This window comes from Eptesicus fuscus, chromosome 6 (genome assembly GCF_027574615.1).
Source record: "Eptesicus fuscus isolate TK198812 chromosome 6, DD_ASM_mEF_20220401, whole genome shotgun sequence".
NCBI classification, from domain to species: domain Eukaryota; kingdom Metazoa; phylum Chordata; class Mammalia; order Chiroptera; family Vespertilionidae; genus Eptesicus; species Eptesicus fuscus.
Window position 1 is genome coordinate 17,715,885 of NC_072478.1, and position 19,033 is coordinate 17,734,917.

A 19,033-nucleotide genomic window follows, 5' to 3' on the forward strand; every position below is an offset into this window, starting at 1 on the left:
TATGCACCCATCACCACTATCTAGTTTTAGAATAGTTCCACCAAGCCTCCCAAATTGCTCAGGTCCTTTTACAGTTAATTCCTGTCCATCTCCAGCCCCTGGCAACCACTACTCCACTTTTTATGTCTATGGATTTGCCTGTTTCGGACATACTATCTAATAAGGAGGGAATATGCTAATTGAATGCCACACCCTCAAAGATGGCACTGCCCACAGCCACAAGATGGCGGTGCCCAGTCCCGTCAGCCCTGCCCGCTGCAGAGTCCCCCAGTCCCCTCAGCCCCCCAGCCACCCAGGGCCGCCTGAGGCTCAGGTAACCAGGGCCGCCTGAGGCTTGCACTGCCGGCAGTGGCAGCAGCAGAGGTGTGATGGGGGCGTCGCCTTCCCCTGATCACCGGGTCATCTCCCGCCCCTGAGGGCTCCTGTACTGTGAGAGGGGGCAGGCTGGGCTGAGGGATGCCCCTTCCAGTGCATGAATTTTCATGCACCGGGCCTCTAGTTTCATATAAATGGGATGATAGACAACGTGGCCTTTCGTGTCTGCACTCTCTCATTCGCATCATTTCTTCAGCGTTCACCCGTGTTGCAGCGTATCAGTGCTTCGTTCCTTTTTAATGGCTGGATACTATTCCACAGTATGGATGGGCCACCGTGTGTTTACCCACTCATTCGCTGATGGACTTGGGGTTGTTTCCAGGTTTTGGTGACTGGGACTAGTGCTGCTCTGGGCATTCACTTGCAGGGTTTTGTGTGGCTGGCTCTTTTCATTTCTCTTGGGGGTGGCATTCCTGGGTCGAGTGGTTGTGGAATTAAATGAAAACCTCCTAAATAAGGACAAAGTCTGCTGTGGCAAGGGAATCCGCCATCAGTTGCGTTTGGCAGAGACTCGGTGGCAGGGGGAGACGTGGGCAAGCTTTACAGTGAAAAAAAGCAGAAGCGGCGTCAGGGGTGCCGTTAGAGGCTGGTGGCCAGAGAAGCTGGGGCAGCTGACTAGAAGCGGGCATCCCATGCGATGGGTTAGGGACACGCGTGGCTTTCTCCAGTTGGTCCTGAGTTGGAAGTGGGGGCAAAAATCAGGGAAATGGTCAGTTGTTAGTCAAGCCCTGGCTGTGGGGGCCCCCTGTTACCGGGCATTGTTTGGTTGCTAGAGGGAGGGGTCTGACTTCACGCAAGAAGCCTGACCTGTAAAGTGGGGGCTGGCTTCCGGGGCCGGTGACCGCCGACGGTGGGTCAGTGTTCTTTTTCCTACACGATCTGGCCAAGGTCTGTTTGTCTGTTCCCTCTCTCAATGCGACTCTGTGTGTAGCCGTTTGAGACGTTCTAGGCTGTTTTCCCAAAGTGGCTGCAAGATTTCCCGTTCCGGGGTATGTCACGCTCTGTAATCTGGTTTTCACTTTTCTGTATGTCTGTGCGTGTGCCTCCGTGTCCCTCCGCACACATCCTGGAGAGTCCGTGCCTTCGGGGGGTCCTCCACCACGGAACCCTGTCGGCACCTGACTCAATTGCACTATGATTGTGGTCCCCACCCCCACCCAAAGCTTCTCTCCGTCCGCTCTGTTCTCCCTGGAGGCTGCCCGCTGGTGGCCTCCTTAATTCTCTCATTACTGAGTCATTCACTCCACAGATGTTTCTGAATGTGCACTGGCCAGGCCCTGGTGGTTCCTAAGATAAAGATAAGGGTTGCTCTAACTGGTTTGGCTCAGTGGATAGAGCGTCGGCCTGTGGACTGAAAGGTCCCAGGTTCTATTCTGGTCAAGGGCATGTACCTTGGTTGCAGGCACATCCCCAGTAGGAGGTGTGCAGGAGGCAGCTGGTCCATGTTTCTCTCTCATCAATGTTTCTAACTCTCTATCCCTGTCCCTTCCTCTCTGTAAAAAATCAATAAAAATATATTTAAAAAAAAAAAAAAAGATAAGGGTTGACTGGGGGCCGTTCTGTGCTCCGGGAGCAGGAGGGGAGTGAGTGCACCAGCGTGGGGCTGGCCAGGTTCAGATCCCTGCCCTGCCATCTGGCTGGAGGGCCACTGCCTCACCTTCTGCCCAGCGGAGCGGACAGGGCCATCCTGCATACCCAGCAGGGATCCATCCCCACGCAGTGTCCACAGCATAGACTGGGTGTGTCGCCGAGGGTCCCCTGGCCCTACAGATGGCTAGGGAGTCCACTACTTGAGATGTGTGCTTGCACGTCCTCCCTCGAAGCCACTGCAGCCCCAAGCGAGCACAGCCTGTCTGTCTCCTGCCTCCAGATTCACGGCTCCCGGGACTTTAACATCTGCGTGAGGGACATGATCCCAGCGGACATCCCTGAGCACTTCCGGGGCACAGTCAGCATCTGGGCCACGGTGACCACCCCGGATGGGAGCCAGCAGGTGGCCTTTGACGATTCCACCCCCGTCCAGAAGCAGCTGGTGGACATCCGGTACTCCAAGGTCACCAGGAAGCAGTTCAAGCCGGGTCTGTCCTACGTGGGGATGGTAAGCGCTGGGGCCGGCGGGGGCCGTCTGAGGTCGGGGGCCCTGCCCTGCCTCCACCCCAGCTCCTGCCTGAGAGCCACTGAAAAACCAATTGCAGCTGTGGTAGCAAAGCCAGCAGGGCCCGATGTCACCTGGCCTATCCCTGACCCCTCTGTCTACCCACCACCCATACCTCTCTGCCTTCTTGCCTTCCTGAGTCACCCACAGGATCGTGGTGGTCTGTCCTCACACTGTGTCCCCCTCTTGCTCCACTTTGGGACCTCCCTTCTCTCTTTGTGCCAGGATCTCTGCCACCATGTCCCACGCATGGAGACACAGATCCTGTGCCCCTTGATTGCAGGGTCCCTGCTGGAGGAGAAGCTAAAGTCCTCCATGCATGGTCAGAACATGCATGCAGAAGGGGCTTGGGGTGTCCATTCAGGAAAAGGGGAACGTTTCATGGACAGCTGAGAATTGACTCACCATCTGGGTTAAGGAACAGAGCTGTTAATGGGAAGCACACAGGCCGAAGCCCCTGTCATCCAGCACCAAGTCCCTGCCCAGTTGAGGGGCTGCACCAGGGCCGCTCGGGGCCCCCTGTTTCTTTCACAACACCCACGTCTTCTGAACCCCTCATTCTCGTCGCATGTTCTACCCTCCTGAGTGAGTGAAGTCAGGGAGTCACGAGGAACGGTCCTAGCAGTGCCCACCCTGTTGGTTCTCTGACGTGGCATGAGGCTAACGGCGGGCACGTGCTGATTTGCATCTTGTGCCTGCTTTGCCAAGTCCAAGGTCATGAGGTTTTTTTCCTGTTTGCTTCTAAGCGTTTTGTAGTTTTAGCTCTTACATTTAGGTCTGTGATCCATTTTGAGTTACCTTTTATATAGGACTAGAGGCTCGGTGCACAAAATTTGTGCATGGGGGGGGGTGGTCCCTCAGCCCAGCCTGCACCCTCTCCAATCCGGGACCCCTCGGGGGCAGTTGGACATCCCTCTCGGAATCCGGGACTGCTGGCTGTAACCACTCACCGGCCTGCTTGCCTGATCGCCCCTAACCTCTCTGCCTGCCTGCCTGATAGCCCCAACCTCTCTGCCTGATCCCCCTAACTGCTCCTCCCTGCTGGCCTGGTCACCCCTAACCGCCTCTGCCTCGGCCCCCGCCACTGTGGCTTTGTCCGGAAGGACATCCGGATGGATGTCCGGAAGATGTCCAGTCTAATTAGCATATTACCCTTTTATTAGTATAGATGGGAGGGAGGGGTCCCACTTTATTCTTTTGCACGTGGAGATCCAGTGGTCCCAGCACCATTTGTTGAAGAATCTATACTTCTCCTCACTGAGTGGTCTTGGCACCCCTGTCGAAGATCCTTTGGTCGTAGTAGATAGGTGGGTTTATTTCTAGACTCTCAGTTCTATCCCCCTTGGTCTCCATGTCTATCCTTATGCCAGTACCACTCTCTTGATTAGCATAGCTTTGAAGTGACTTTTGAATGGCGGTGAGTCCTCCTGTGTTCTTTATCAGGATTGCTTTGGCTACTTGGAGCCTCCTGCAATTCCTTGTGAATTTTAACATCAGCTTGTCTATTTCTGCAGAGAAGGTGGCAGGGGTTCCCGTGGGAATCAGGCCAAGTCTAGATCGTTTGGGGAAGTGTTGCCGCCCTAACACCCGAACCACGTTGACTCTTTGGTGACCCCTTCCAGGTGGAGCTGTCCTACCCAGATGGCAGCCCGGCCGAGGGGGTGACGGTCCAGATCAGGGCGGAGCTGACCCCAAAGGACAACATCTACACCACGGAATCTGTATCCCGGGGAGGGCTTGTGGGGTTTGAAATCCCCTCCATCCCCACATCCGCCCAGCATGTGTGGCTGGAGGTGGGTGAGTCGTTCAGCTAGCAGGCATGGACTCAGTGGGCCGGGGGATGCCCCCTCCCTCCCCCGAGGAGTTCAGTCTGATGGGGAACCCAGCGTGGGAACAGATAACTCGGCTGTCCCAGGGCAAGGCGGGAGGCGGGACCATATAGGCAGAAGCCCAGAGGATCATCATAGTGCAACTGGGTCCTGCAAGTACCCAGCCGGGCTGAGCCATTTCAGAAAGATATGGAGGAGGGAGCCAAGGGGGTAACCCCCACCTCCCAGGGATGCTGGGGGCTTACCCAGAAGGTAGTGTCAGGGGACAGAGTGATTTGAATTTTAACCCCCAGCAACTGCTCCAGTGCCCGTAGTGGGAGGTGGCGGGGGCACCCCAAGGTGGGCACGTGAGAGATGGTGATGAGAGGGCACCAAGCCTGGAGCTGTTGAGGTAGAATCAGTAGGACTTGGTGTCCGATGGTTAGAGGAGGGAAGAGCGGGGGTGATGGAAGAGGGGGGCCCAGCTCTCTGACCACCCCTGGACACTGGGATGGTGAGGACAGGGGGTAGCTGAGAATAAATACACTGAGTGGTCAGATTATTATGATCTCTGAATGCATAATAATATGGCCACTCAGTGTGTGTGTGTGTGTGTGTGTGTGTGTGTGTGTGTGTGTGTGTATTAGAGGCCCGGTGCATGAATTCGTGCATGGGTGGAGTCCGGCCAGCCTGATCAGGGGGAGGGGACATAGACGGTTGGCCTGCCTACTGGTCGAACTCCTGGTCGAGGGGACAATTTGCATATTAACCTTTTATTATATAGGATATACACGGAGTGGCCAGATTATTATGCGTTCAGAGATCAGAATAATCTGGCCACTCAGTGTATGTAGGTGGGAGCTGAAGACGCTTGTGGTCTCTGTGTCCCCTGAAGCCAACACATCCTTAAAGATTTTAAACCACCAAAGACACAAGCTTGGGGGTCCCCAGGTCACTCACACTTTTTACCCACTGGCTGTTCCTGCTGCCCCACTATCTTACAACTACAAGCTTTGTTTGTTTGTTTGTTAATCCTCACCCGAGGATATTTTTTTCCATTGATTTTTAGACACAGTTTAAAGGAGGAAAGGAGTGGGGGGGGGAGAGAGAGAGAGAGAGAGAGAGAGAGAGAGAGAGAGAGAGAGGAACATCAATGTGAGAGAGACACATCAATTGGTTGCCTCCCGCACGCACCCTGACCAGGGGCTAGGGATCTAACCTGCAACCCAGGTACATGCCCCTGACCGGGAATCGAACTCATGACCCTTTGATGCACTGGCCAGCGCTCTAACAACTGAGAACACTGGCCAGAGCCGTTTTTTATTTTTAATGATTGAAAGACATTCCTTTATTTCCATTAGTCCTTTAGCAAGTATGTAGCAGTAAAGCCCCCAAATGACTCAAATATCAGAATTAGCCAAATAATTTTATCTCATAGCTACTAGTGTATATTTAAAAATTAGCTTTTTCACCCTGGCCAGTGTGCTCAGTGGTTAAAGCATGGGCCCGCACACTGAAGGGTCACTGGTTCGATTTCTGATCAGGGGCATGTACCTTGGTTGCAGGTTTGATCCCCAGCCGGGGTCAAGGCATGTACAGGAGGCAACCAATAGATGTATCTCTCTCACATTGTTGTTTCTCTCTCTTTCTCTCTCCCCCTCTCTCCCTCCCTACCTCCCACTTTCTCTAAAAATCAATGGGAAAACTATCCTCAGCTTAGGACTAATAAAAAATAAATTAGCTTTTTCCAAAACTGTTACTTTACTGGAAAGATATTCTATTCTATTACCAAATACTGCTTAGGAGAAAGTCTTTAATTCTTTCTTTTTTTTTTTTTTTAAGCAGAACCAATTTTAAACACTAATTATTTTTATTGAGATATAATTGACATATAACATTATATTAGTTTCTGATGTATAACAGTGACTCAGTATATGCACACATTATGAAATGACCACTACAGTAAGTCTAGCTAACATCCATCACCACACACACCTTCAATTTTTTTCTTGTGATAAGAACTTGTAAGATCTAATCTCTCACCAATTTGTAAATATACAATACACAGTTGTTAACTATAGTCACCATGCTGCACATTACAGCCCCAGGACTTAGTTAGTTTGTAACTAGAAGTTCGTACCTTTGGCCACTACAGTTTTATTATAGTAGAACTAGAGGCCCGATGCACGAAGATTCTTACAAGAGTAGGTCTTCCTTCCCCTGGCTGCTGGCACCGGCTTCCCTCTGGCCACTGGCAGGCACCCGGGACCCTGTCTAATTAGCATATTACACTTTTATTATTATAGATAATACAAGTCAGGATAAAGCAAAGAGAGAGATCATAGGGCGAGAGCGGGGAGGGTCCCAAATTTGAAGCTGCTTGTGCCACCCCCGTGGAGTGGGGACCCTGGCTCACCCACATGTAATGACAGACACAAAGAACAGCCAACCAGGGCGCTCACTTCTGCTTTGGTGTCCATGGATTGTATTGGGGTCTCATTATGTAGGTGCCACTGATTGAATCATGGGCCCTAAGACTGAACTAAGTCTCCAGCTACCCCCCCCTCCCTGGAGGTCGGGCTGATACCACGTGGCTCAGATCCCCAACCCTCTAATCACATGGTTGGTCTTCCTGGCGTGGCTGTTCCCATCCTGAGCCGTCTTGTTAGCACATATTATCAGGGCCCACCACGAATAACAAGCTCACAGCACCCAGGACGTTCCAGGGGGCTAGAGGCTACCTCCCAGGAGCTGGACCGAAGCTGCCAACGTCTTTGTTCTGTATCACACATGAGTATTCTCATTTTATCAAATTGATTGGAGTGACATTGATCAACATGAACATATAGGTTTCTATGTTACAAGATCCGTATATTGCACCACACATAGGCCTGAAACTGCCCCCTCTGACGTCTCCTGTCCCTCCCCAGCACCCTGTGGCCAGTCTTGGACACGTGTTTCCCACAGAGCTGGGACGAACAGGCTAGCCACACTCCACGCCCCTGACTGAGAATCGGGGAGGGGGTTCCCCAAAGGGAAACTGGAGCCTGCGAGGGTCTTGCTACAATGGCTGGACAGGCAGACGCATCCCCAGGATTCGCTTCTTACTCCAGGCACCCAGGCCTTGACCCAGCACCCTCTCCTCCTCAGACCAAGGTGACGGCACTCAATGGAAAGCCTGTGGGGACCCAGTACCTGCCCAGCTACCTCTCTCTCAGCAGCTGGTACTCCCCGAGCCAGTGCTACCTGCAGCTGCAGCCTCCCTCCCGCCCCCTGCAGGTAAGGCTTCAGGCGTGCTTGCTCCCGTGCCTCCAGGGGACCTGCACACGCCCCCGCAGGGCCAATGCTGATGCTGGTGTTGCAGCCCCCATCCCTCCAGCGATGGGGTGTTCCTCGGAATGAATGCCTGTGTTCGATGAGAAGGGCCAGCCCACTGCCAGCACTGGCACCTGCACAGTTAGGGGAATGTCCCAAGACCACCCTCTCTCCTGACACCAATTGCAGAGTTTGGGGGTCCCCAGATTATCCTCAGGTTTTCTAACTTCGAGGAGGAATTCACAGACTCACTGCAAGCTGTTGTGCTCACAGTTGTGGTTTATGACAGTGAAAGACACAGATTAAAATCAGCCCAGAAAGAGGCAGGGTCCAGGAACGTTCTGAAGGTGAGCTTCCATCGTCCTCCCCCCATGGAGTCACGGACTGTGTTACTTTCCCAGGAAAAATGTATGACCACATGCATGATGTACTGCCCACCAGGACGCTCATCTGAGCCTCCGTGCCCAGGGTTTTTATTGGGGGTCAGTTCCCTAGACACAGCTGGCCACTGCATGGCTGGCCTCAGTCCCAGCCCCTCCAGAGGTGAAACTGAGAGAGCACGGCCCCCACCATAACTGTGTGGCCCAAGACTGTAGGTAAGCAAAGACACGTATTCGGCAGGACACCTCAGGGGTTTGGAGACCACCTGTTAGGAGCTGAGGGCAAAGGCCAGACCTCTCTTTGGACCAGGTTAAATTCTCTACTACACAACACCTCATGGAGAGCCCCCAGATGGCATTTCATGTGCACGAGAGCCCCGTTTGTAGAGCAGCAGTGAGGCTGTTGGGGACATGGCCACAGCCAGGACGGGACACAGGCGACCCGCCCTAAGGCCAGCACTCCTCCCTTAGCCTTCCCAGCCGCCTGGTCGCCCCAGAGTGGCCGTCTCGCAGGGTGGGCTGTGGCGTGGGTACCAGGCGTGGGTACCAGGCAGGGCCAGCCACGCTGTATGTTTCCCGCAGGTCGGGGAAGAAGCCCGTTTTTCCGTGACGTCCACATGTCCCTGCAATTTCACCCTGCACTACGAGGTGGCTGCGCGGGGCAACATCGTGCTCTCAGGCCAGCAGCCTGCCCACGTCACCCAGCAGAGAAGCAGGCGGGCAGCCCCGGAGAAACCGATTCGCTTAACACACCTTTCGGAGACAGGTGAGCTGGCTGCAGGCGGGAGGTCCTGTCCCTCCTTCTCAGCCGTGGAGACTGGGACAGGTGCCCCGGAAAGAAGGGGTAAGCCAGACACAGCCAAGAGGCGAGCCTGCCTCAGGGCGCAGGGCACGTGTCCCTGGTGAGACGGGGCTGGGGCCAGGATGGCAGGGTGGCCGGCTGCTCCAGGGGGAGAGGTCCTTACTGTGTGTCCGCAGGGGACAGGGGACAGGGCCAGGGGCAGTAGGTGGGGCCCTGCATTGGCCCACACTCTGCTATGGTGCCTCTGCCAGCCCCCTTCAGCCTTTGCCCAGGCTGTTGCCGCTCCTAGGAGTCCTGTTTTTATTTCTTCTCCTTGACTCCATGTGCTCCTCATGAGCCCCACCTCTGCCCCAGGGTCTTCCTCTTCACAGCCCTTTTGCCTAAAGCAGGATCTCCAACGTGGGGACTATGGAAACTTGAGGGCAAGTCATCCTCTGTGGTGGGATGTCCTGGGCACCATAGGGTGTGAAACAACACCCCTGGACTCCACCCAGCAGATGTCAGTAACAAGCCATCCACACGCAGTGTGACAGCCTAACAGTCCCAGACATCACCAATGTCCCTAGGGAGAAAAGTCACCTTGGGTGAGAATCCCCGAGATAGATGGATAGATTTATAGATAGATAGATAGATAGATAGATAGATAGACAGACAGATGATGGAGGAATGGATGGGTGAATAGAAGGACAGACAGATGGATGTATGGATGGAAGGAAGGAAGGGAAGTGGAAAGCATAATGGATGAATGGTTGGATGGATGGATGGATAGATACCCAAACAGCCAGCTAGACAGACTGACTGACTCATGGGTAGATTGATTCATAGGTAGATACATAGATTCATGGATAGATAGACTTATAGATAGACAGGCAGACAGACAAATTGATTTGAGGATTGGTAGATAGATAAATAGATATTGATAGGTAGATAGATAGTTAGATAGACTGACTCATGGGTAGATAGATGCATAGATTCATAGATAGACAGACAGGAAGACAGGGTCTCCTCTCTCATGCTAAGTCACTTCTCACCCTTGGCCCTGCTGGTGTTTAGGGCGGATCATTCTGTGCCCTGTGCACTGCAGGGTGTTGATCAGTATACCAGTCCCACCCACTAGATGCCAGTGGCACCTCCAAGTTGTGACAACCACAAATGTCCCTAGACATCGCCGAGTGGCCCCTAGGGGGCAGCATCGCCCTGGATGAGAGCTGCTGGCCCGAGTGGGGCTCTGGTACCTTCCTACTCTGGGGCTTTGCTTCCCTTCCCTCCGGGAGCACTGGGCCTGAGCCAGCCTCTCCCTGTGTTGTGCAGCCGGGCATCGGTGGTCCCACTGTGGAATGCTGGCTCTCCCACCTCTCCCACCTTTGACTTGTCTTAGAGCCCCCTCCAGCCCCAGCAGCTGAGCTCAGTGTATGCATGACCTCTCTCCAACTGGCCGTGACCCCCAGCATGGTCCCCCTCAGCCGCCTGCTGGTCTTCTATGTCAGGGAGAATGGAGAAGGGGTTGCGGACAGCCTCCAGTTCCCTGTGGAGACTTTTTTTGAAAACCAGGTAGAACCTCGGGATCCCAACGGGGTCGTGGGGTGGGGGAGGTGCCATCGCCGTCCAGGGCTGGGAACCCCCGGGTGTCAATGCGGGGTGGGCCGTGCACAGCTGCCACATGGTGGCGTCACAAGCAGGACTTGAAAGGGCTGCCCTACCTTCGGGAATAACCAGAACGTAAGTTGCATCTTAGCTGGAGCTTCTCCAGAAGTCACCCAGATGGGGATTTGCGTTCAGCACACACAGGGAAAGCTGTTCTCTGACCCCCCTGGGCTCCGGCCTAAGGGACACCGCTTACGCCCCAACAGCAGGCTCAGCCTGCCCTCTCCCTGCACCCTTCAAAACTGGCTGCCACGTGCCCTCGGCCAGCGCCTGTCCCCCAGGCCCGCCCTCCCCTCCTGTGCACAGAACGTCCCAGTTGCACCAGCTCAGTTCCTGTCACGCTGCCTTCCCCTTGTGTCCTCACCCGGATGGGCTAGCGAGGTCCGACGCTTCTAGGCAGCGGGGGAGGGTAAGTGGGCGTGTGGGAGGTTTGGGCCAAGCTCCTGATTGCTCTGCTGTGTTTGGGTCCAGGTTTCACTGACGTATTCCGTGAACGAGACCCAGCCCGGGGAGGTTGTTGACGTGCGGGTCAAGGCCGCCAGGGGCAGCTGCGCGTGTGTCGCCGTGGTTGATAAGAGCGTCTACCTGCTGAGGTCTGGTTTTCGGCTGACTCCCGCCCAGGTGAGTGCCGGGTTCCCAGACCTCCACAGGGGGTCGCTTGCTTTTCGGCAAGTGAAGAGCCCGGTGTGAATCCACATACTCTCTCTCCATGGGGCTCGTTTCTCAGTGAACCCACTCCTGGTCGCTGCTTCTGTGCAGTTGAAAAATCTTGGAGTCCAATTCAGAAGACCTTTGCGGCGTGACTTTGTCCGGGTCTCACCTCTCCGGCCTCAGTCTGCCCATCTTTAAAATGGGCTAATGCCACTACCAACCTTAAAATAAGAGGAATTTCAAAGTGAGAGGCAACAAGCATTTATTCTAGATCAATAAGAAGAGCTATTAGGGACTCACTGATTCAGGGAGAAGCCCAAATAGTGCCCGGTTGGGAGACAAAGGCAAAGGGTGTTGATGAGACAGGGAGGGGGAATCATTACATGTGTAGGAGGAAGGCCTTTCTGTTGGTGCCGATAACATAACGTAGTGATGCTAATTCTAGACAGTTTTCACGTTTTTTCAGTCTAGTAGTCATAAGCCTGGTAGTTATAATAACTGCTTTCTTGTTATCTTTGCAAACAGTTCTTTGGGGCACAATGTTGCTTTAGGCCCAGTCCACAGGTTATTTTGCCCGGTTTTAACATTCCAAACGTTGGAGGCATAGGTCGTGCAAAGCAGTTCCTCTGGCATGGCCGCTCCGGCTCCGTTTTAAAGGGGCTCCGTTTGTATTATTTTTAATGCCAGACCCAGGAGAGCCAGTGTGGGCTGAAAAGAAACCCTTAGCTGACTGGTCCCCACTCCCCCCTTGCCTGTAGGTTTTCCAGGAATTGGAAGATTACGATGTTTCTGATGCCTTCAGGGTGTCGTGGGAGGACGGACCCCTCTGGTGGGCTGGGCTGGCCGCCCGCCGCCGCCGCCGCCGCCGCTCCTTCGTCTTCCCGTGGCTCGGGGGCGTCACCAAGGACTCCGGGTTTGCCTTCGCCGTAAGGAGAGGTGGTCGGGGAACCCACTTCTGTGCGCTTCTCGTTTGGAAACAAAGGGTCTTGGGGAGACAGAGTTGGGTGGGGGTGGAGGCTCCCTAACTTACTGCTGCAGAACTTGTTTGCGATCCTCCCAGGTGAAAGCTCGTCAGCGGACCCCCTCTCCCAACCCCCCCAGTGTGCAAGGCAGATGAGAGTAGAACGGTTTTCAGCACGACCGACAGCTTGAAGCTGATAGGGAGCAGTGATGTTCAGGGGCTTTGCTGGAAGGACAACCTTCGCGTGGGGAGGAGGTGGCTGTGTTCTCAGGTGGTGGGTTCACTTGCAATGGCATCTGTGGCTCCCGTCCACCCCTCTCCTTCCTCTTCTTCCTGGCTACAAGGGCGGAGGCTGGTGCCGGCAGCCGCCACATGTACAAGGGTCAGTCTAGGTCTGTCAGTCTGGGTCAGGCTGGGAGCCCACCTTACATGCCGATGGTCTCCACTCGAATGCATGCCCCATCTGAAGGTGCTTTTCTTCCCAGTTTTAAAAAGGCATCCTCCCCCCCCTCCCCCCCCCCCACCGTTTTTACTATGGAACTTTTCAATATGGAGAAGTTGAACAAATTTATAAACCCCTGTATACCTACCACCTAGATCTCACAATGAACCTTTTGCTGTAATAGTTTTAAAAAATTATCTTAAAAATTGCATATGTAAAACATATATAGTATATTTGAACAAATGACTTATTTTGCTATATTAGCTAAAATATATTTATTCCATATCTCTCTATACCTATATATCTACGTTGGAACAAATGACGTTTCAATTACATGCCTTTTGAATGCCGGGCGATTTGAACCCCTGGGTCCTGAAAGCTTTGGGAATTAGGAGGCGCTGTTTCTGAGTCAGAGTAACTAGGTTTACATTTCTATGCACAAAGCAGAGTCAGCCGGTCCAGGACGGGGCTTCCCCCAATGCAGTTGTCCCAATAATTAGCAGAGTGACGAAGATAATTGTAACAGTCACTGGCCCTTGGTCGGATCAGGCACTACAACAGTTGATTTTGCGTGTGTGTGTGTGTGTGTGTGTGTGTGTGAAAGTCACACAACAGGAAATGTAACCATTTTAAAGTGAACAATTCATTGGCATTTAGTGTATTTGCAATGCTACGCAACCACTGTCTCTATCCAGTACCAAAACATTTCCATCACCCCAAAAGGAAACCCCATCTCCACCAGCAGTCACTCCCCTTTTCCCCTTCCCCAGCCCTGGCAACCACCCATCTGCTTTCTGTCTCTGTGGGTTTGCTGGTTCTGGACGTTTCATATAAATGGAATCATACGGACTATTGTGTCTGAGCCACAAATGTATCGGCCGTCCCTCTGTTCTGTCCTGGATGGGCACTGGGTGCCCTGACCCCCTCAGTCCATGTCACCAGGCCTGCTGCAGGGCCACGACACAGAAGCAAGGTTGGGTCAGTGGCCTCAGGGTGATGAGAACTGTTGGGGGACGTTACACCCACTTCCCCACTGTGGGTCTGGATGCTGTCTGTTGTCTAGGAAACAGGACTGGTGGTGATGACTGACCTGGTGAGCCTGAACCACCGGCAGGATGGTGGCCTGTACACCGACGAGGCTGTCCACACCTTCCAGCCCCACACCGGGAGCCTGATGGCAGTGGCATCCTCCAGGCAACCTCCCAGGTAATTGCCGCTGCCACGAGCAGGGTTTTCTAACGTCACCCTGTTGACACCTAAGGCTGTGGCCAAAAAAGAAAAATAAAAACTAACCAAAAAAAAAAAAGGCTGGGGCCAGATCATTCTTTGTGGTGAGGCCCACCCATACACTGTAGGGTGTTGAGTAGCATCCCTGGCCTCCACCCATCAGATGCCCGTAGCATCAATTTCCCCCAGTTGTGACAAGCAAAAATGTCTTCAGGCATCACCCATTGTCCTCTTGGGGACAAAATCACCACTTACCTAGTGGGCTGGGCACTGAGCATTCAGCTCTACCCTTCCCCATTTTTAGCCACGTTCCAGTGCATGGGTTGGGATTGTAGAGAGAGGAAGGTCCATCAGGGGAGAAGGATCAGGACAGAGAGGGAAGCTGGGACTTGATCCTCCATGTCCCAGAGACTCTGCTTAGAAAATTCTATTATGCTTTCTCTTTCCCAAGCTTCTTTTTCTCTTCCTCCTTCCTCTCCAAATCTCTACCTTCTCAAGTTGAAACCAAAGAATTACTTTTCAGTCTTTCTTATTTTAACTCTAAATGTTTAAACCTTTTGAAGGCTATGAATTTCCCTTGGAGTACTGCTTTGGCTGCACCTGAGTTGTTCTGTACGTGTTTCCATTATAGCTCAGACTATTCCCTTTCTGAGCTATGAATTGTCCAGAAGTTTTTAAACTTTTCAAGTGCTTTTTTTTAATGTGTTTTGTAAATTTGTTTCAAGTGTGCATCATATTCAGTGAGCATGGTCTGTATGATATCTATGGTCTGGTTTTTATTTTGGAGACTGGACTATATTGCCAGTGTTTGTAAATGCTCATGTCTGTTTGACTATCCTAACTCCTATCATTGGGTACAGGGCTTTCTATGCATACTTTTGGTCAAGCCTACTGATGGTGGTATCCAGATCCTCCATATCCTTACTCATCTTTTGTTTGTTTGCTAATTTATCAATTATTGAGAGAGAGGCATTCACATATCTTCCTCAGATTTGTGGCTTTGTCCCTGGAGTTATGGAAACCTTTGTCTTACAGGAGGTGATGTTTTCTCTTCTCACCTGTTTCCCCCTTTGTCCCCTCCCTTCTGCTCCCCTATTGCCTACCTCTTTTTTCTCCCAGCCGCTTCATTCCTTTGCTTCTGCCACCAGCTCCTCAATCACGGCTCTTAGCCAGCAGCTTGGGAAGGGGAAGGGTGCTCTGAAGACTTTGCCTCCCCACTCTCTGGATTTAAGGGCATATGAGCTGAGACGGGGCGGGGGGGAGGGGGGCAAGCCTTGGATGTCCTCTTTCCCACCTGTTCCTCTGAGAGGGGGCACACAGCCCAAGGGGGCCAGGAATGGGGTCGATGTAGTCAGCAGTCCCTCCGTATCTGGGTCTCTCCAGAGACCCTGAGGGTGGGCCCCAGGCTCCTCGGCCCTTTTTCTGAACCAGAAATGGACCAGAGGGCCTTCCACTCTGATGGGCTTACCCATGAAAGCCCTCGTCACCTTTCAAGCTTTCTCTGCCTAAACTGAGAGCCTTCCCAATCCCCCAGCCCCCTCTGCATGGCTCCTGGGTGCCTGGGTCCCTGGGCTCTGCCTGCCCGGGCCACTCATTTAGCAGGAGTAGGGCAGGCCCACAAGGATCTGAGCTTCCACATTCCAGATCAGGGTGTGGCAGACCAGGCTCCTCCTGTGGCAGTGTGGATGCACTCAGAGGCATTTCTGGGATGTGGTTTGGGTGAGGGAGGTGAGTGCTGGCCCCTCAGGCTCCACCCGTCAGCCACTGCCCCAGGGGCCGGAGAGCTTGGCCTGGAAGCAGCCTTCTGAAACCCCAAACCACAAAAGGGTAACTAAATCCCAATGCGCCAGGCACAGGAAATGCCTTTAAAAGCAGGTGTCTGTGCCTTTTCGTAATTGGGTAACATTCTTTTTTTAAAAAATATATTTTATTGATTTTTTTTACAGAGAGGAAGGGAGAGGGATAGAGAGTTAGAAACACCGATGAGAGAGAAACATCGATCAGCTGCCTCCTGCACACCTCCCACTGGCGATGTGCCCACAACCAAGGTATCTGCCCTTGACCGGAATCGAACCTGGGACCTTTCAGTCCACAGGCCGGCGCTCTATCCACTGAGCCAAACTGGTTAGGGCTGGATAACATTCTTAATCCGAGGACAAGATGTTTTTTTAACCGCGTGCATGTGGTTAAAATTTTTTCAGACAGTATGAAAGGTTATACTCTGAAGCAGAAGTCTCCCATCTCCAGGGTCTCGTATTCCCTTCTTAGAGACAACCATGGCCAATAATTTCTTAGATTCCCTTCTAGAATTTTTGGGTGCATATATAAGGATTTTTAAAAAAACAAAAAACATAAATGGGAGAAGACTATAATACTGTTTTGTGCCTCCCTTTTTCAAGTCAACAATACGTCTTGGAGACATTCCCTATCAGTACATACAGTATATGCATACTAGTATCTCCCTCTTTTTCACCGACATATACTATTCTGCTGTATGAATGTAGTATCATGTGACTAACCAGCCCCCTGCTGATGGAGATTCCAGCTGTTTGCTAATTCTCACCGGGCTGCCACGAACTACTCCCTCTGTCTGTCTTGGCACAGGTGTTTGTGGGTATTTCCAGGGTGCATTCCTAGAAGAGGTATTACAGGTTGAAAGAATGTGACCATTTTTTTAATTCTGAGCCATCTTGCTAAATTTCGAGTTGGGCTTCTTATTATTTTTAAGTGAAGGGACAGCCCCCAGGGGAGGGGGAGTGTGAGGCTTCTGAGGATGGACCAGTGAGGGAAGGCGCTCTGAGCAAAGGGGAGTGGTTGGGGGTGGGGAAGAGCTCATGTGATGGTGCAGAAAAACGGGGCAAACCCAAGGGGAGGGTTTGGGGTGGTCCCTGCGGCTCTTCTCACCTTCTAAATTCCGAACTGAAGCACTCTCTCGTTTGAAGGCGACCCTGCCAAGCCTTGGATGCCTCACGTCTGGCCCTAATCAAGTAGAACGTTAACCCTGCCGAGTCAGAGAAGTAACATGTTACGTCCTAATGGAGTAGAATATTAACTGATAAGCAAATTAGCATGTTACGTCCTAATGGAGCAGAATGCTAACCTGCCAGGGAACAGAATTAAGTTACGACCATGGACCTTTAATTACTTTTCCCCCCCCCCCCATAGAGCAGAGAAGAGGAGAAGGACCTTCTTCCCGGAAACGTGGATTTGGCGCTGTCTCAACATCAGGTACAGGAAGGCTCCCTTCCTTCGCCGTCTTTGTGGACCGCGCTGGGGCATTCACATAAGTCCAGACGGTTTGCAGGGGATTCGCCTGCAGCTCGACACCCACCTCTGAGGGAGACCTGGGGCATCTTTTTCTAACACATAAAACCCAAAGCCATGAAGCCAGCCCTGAATCCTGCTGCAGCCTCTGACATCTGCCCATGACATTTAAAATGTAAGGGCTCTGTGCCTCCCACGGCTCCCTCTGGGGGTAACTCTATCCGCCCTGTTTGCAGAACGAGCTCATTAAAACCATTACAGTTCCCAGGAACAGGAACTCGACCCCACCCACCTCCCCCTCACGCCTCAGGGGACTCGGACTCCTGCCCAAAACACAGCCTGCTTTTCTCAGCACATTTCCTTTCCACGTTTCCCCCCTTTTAGTTCTTGAAGCAGCAGGGCCCTGGCAAATTCCTGCCGCACGCCATCGGCTTTTTTCTTGCAATGCTCAGTATGAGACCCCAGTGGCACTAGTAGAAGGTAGTGGTGGCCTGAAGACCCCGGGCCATCGGGGAGCTGCCTCCTGAGCCAGGTCCCCCTTCTAGGCACGAGGTGCCACGAGGCACATGGCATGTGCTCCGCCCAGAACCGAGGTCGCTGCCGCCGGGGTTCCTCGGGCTGCTTCCACGGATGTGTGTGTGCCCATTGCGGGAAGGCTTAACTCCCGGTCAGAATAGATCCAGATTATTGCATTTTGCTCTGGGACCCCAGACTTAAGAAGGGCTGTCTGGCCATCATCATTCAATTGTGTATCTGCTTTCTGGGTGCTAGGTGATGCTTTTGGCGCCAGGAATGGTACCGAGACAAGGGGTGATGTGGTACCATTCCTGGCACCAACCCTACCGAAGCTTCATGTTCTCATGACGGGCTGGGCACGGGGCTCCAGAGGCAGAAGAGGAGCCCTTTGGAGACGCTGGAGAGCCGCCCAGAGCAGGTGGAGCCTAAGCTGAGTCCCACGAGATGGACAAACAAGAAAGGGAAGGTGTCCAGGTGGCAGGACCAGCATGGACCAGAGCAGGTTGGAGAGAGCTGGGAGGGCCTAGAGGAGGGGGTGTGTGGGGGTGAAGGCAGCGTGGGCTGGGGTGGGGAATGTGGAGAGCCACATAGGGTTGCAACCAGGGATTTGAGACTTGAGATTTGAGGTGCTCCCTCCCCCTCTGTTGGCGGTGACCATACTACGCCATGAAAGTCCTGCCAGCTGGGAAGAGGCTGGGCTTGAGCTGTGGAGGGGACGGCAGCGGGTGACCCTCACAGAAGGGGGCGATAGGTACGCAGGCACGGCGGGGCCTGACGGGCAGTGTGGTCTCTGCAAGCTGTAGGCGGGGGTGTCTGGCTGCCCCGTGAGGCCCGCCTGGTCAGGCTCCGGAAGTGGACAGAGGTGGACGGGCAGGTGAGGAGCAGCAGCCTGGCCCCTGCCAGCCCAGGAGCGATTCCGGCTTCCGTTCTTAGGCTTCTCGGGTTAAAGGTTTTATTTTCCAACCAGCACTTTTGCGCCAGATGCCAAGGCCAATCGCAGAAGGACATCCTGGAACTGCAGAGGAGACCATAGGGTTTGTCCCCAGAGCCATCCTAGAGCCATCAGTGTGCCACGGGCGGGGGCAGGGAGGATCTGGCCTGGGTTTGAGCAGTGCTGTCAGATATGTGATTTCAAACCTCCTAGTGCCATGTCAGAGGCATAAAAAGAAACAGGTGGATTCATTTGAATTATACACTGAGTGGCCAGATTACTATGATCTCTGAACGCATAATAAGCTGGCCACTCAGTATATTTAGAGAGGCCCGGTGCATGAATTCGTGCATGGGTGGGGTCCGGCCAGCCTGGCCAGGGGGAGGAGACATGGGCAGTTGGCCGGCCTGCCTGCTGGTCGAACTCCTGGTCGAGGGGACAATTTGCCTATTAGCCTTTTATTATATAGGATATACACCGAGTGACCAGATTATTATGCATTCAGAGATCATAATAATCTGGCCACTCGGTGTATATTTTACATATGTCCAAAATATTGTTT

At 53.0% G+C, this 19,033-nt stretch overlaps 1 protein-coding gene across 1 annotated transcript in view; it reads left to right on the top strand.

Moving 5' to 3' along the window:
* CPAMD8 (C3 and PZP like alpha-2-macroglobulin domain containing 8) overlaps window positions 1-19,033 on the top strand; it is a 63,290-nt gene that overhangs the window by 17,343 nt on the left and 26,914 nt on the right. The window contains exons 11-19 of the mRNA XM_054717303.1: window positions 2,246-2,473; window positions 4,153-4,323; window positions 7,489-7,617; window positions 8,616-8,799; window positions 10,214-10,386; window positions 10,951-11,100; window positions 11,889-12,056; window positions 13,597-13,739; window positions 16,926-16,988. Of these exons, the coding sequence (XP_054573278.1) occupies window positions 2,246-2,473; window positions 4,153-4,323; window positions 7,489-7,617; window positions 8,616-8,799; window positions 10,214-10,386; window positions 10,951-11,100; window positions 11,889-12,056; window positions 13,597-13,739; window positions 16,926-16,988 (1,409 nt within the window). The remainder of the gene's footprint in view (window positions 1-2,245; window positions 2,474-4,152; window positions 4,324-7,488; window positions 7,618-8,615; window positions 8,800-10,213; window positions 10,387-10,950; window positions 11,101-11,888; window positions 12,057-13,596; window positions 13,740-16,925; window positions 16,989-19,033) is intronic.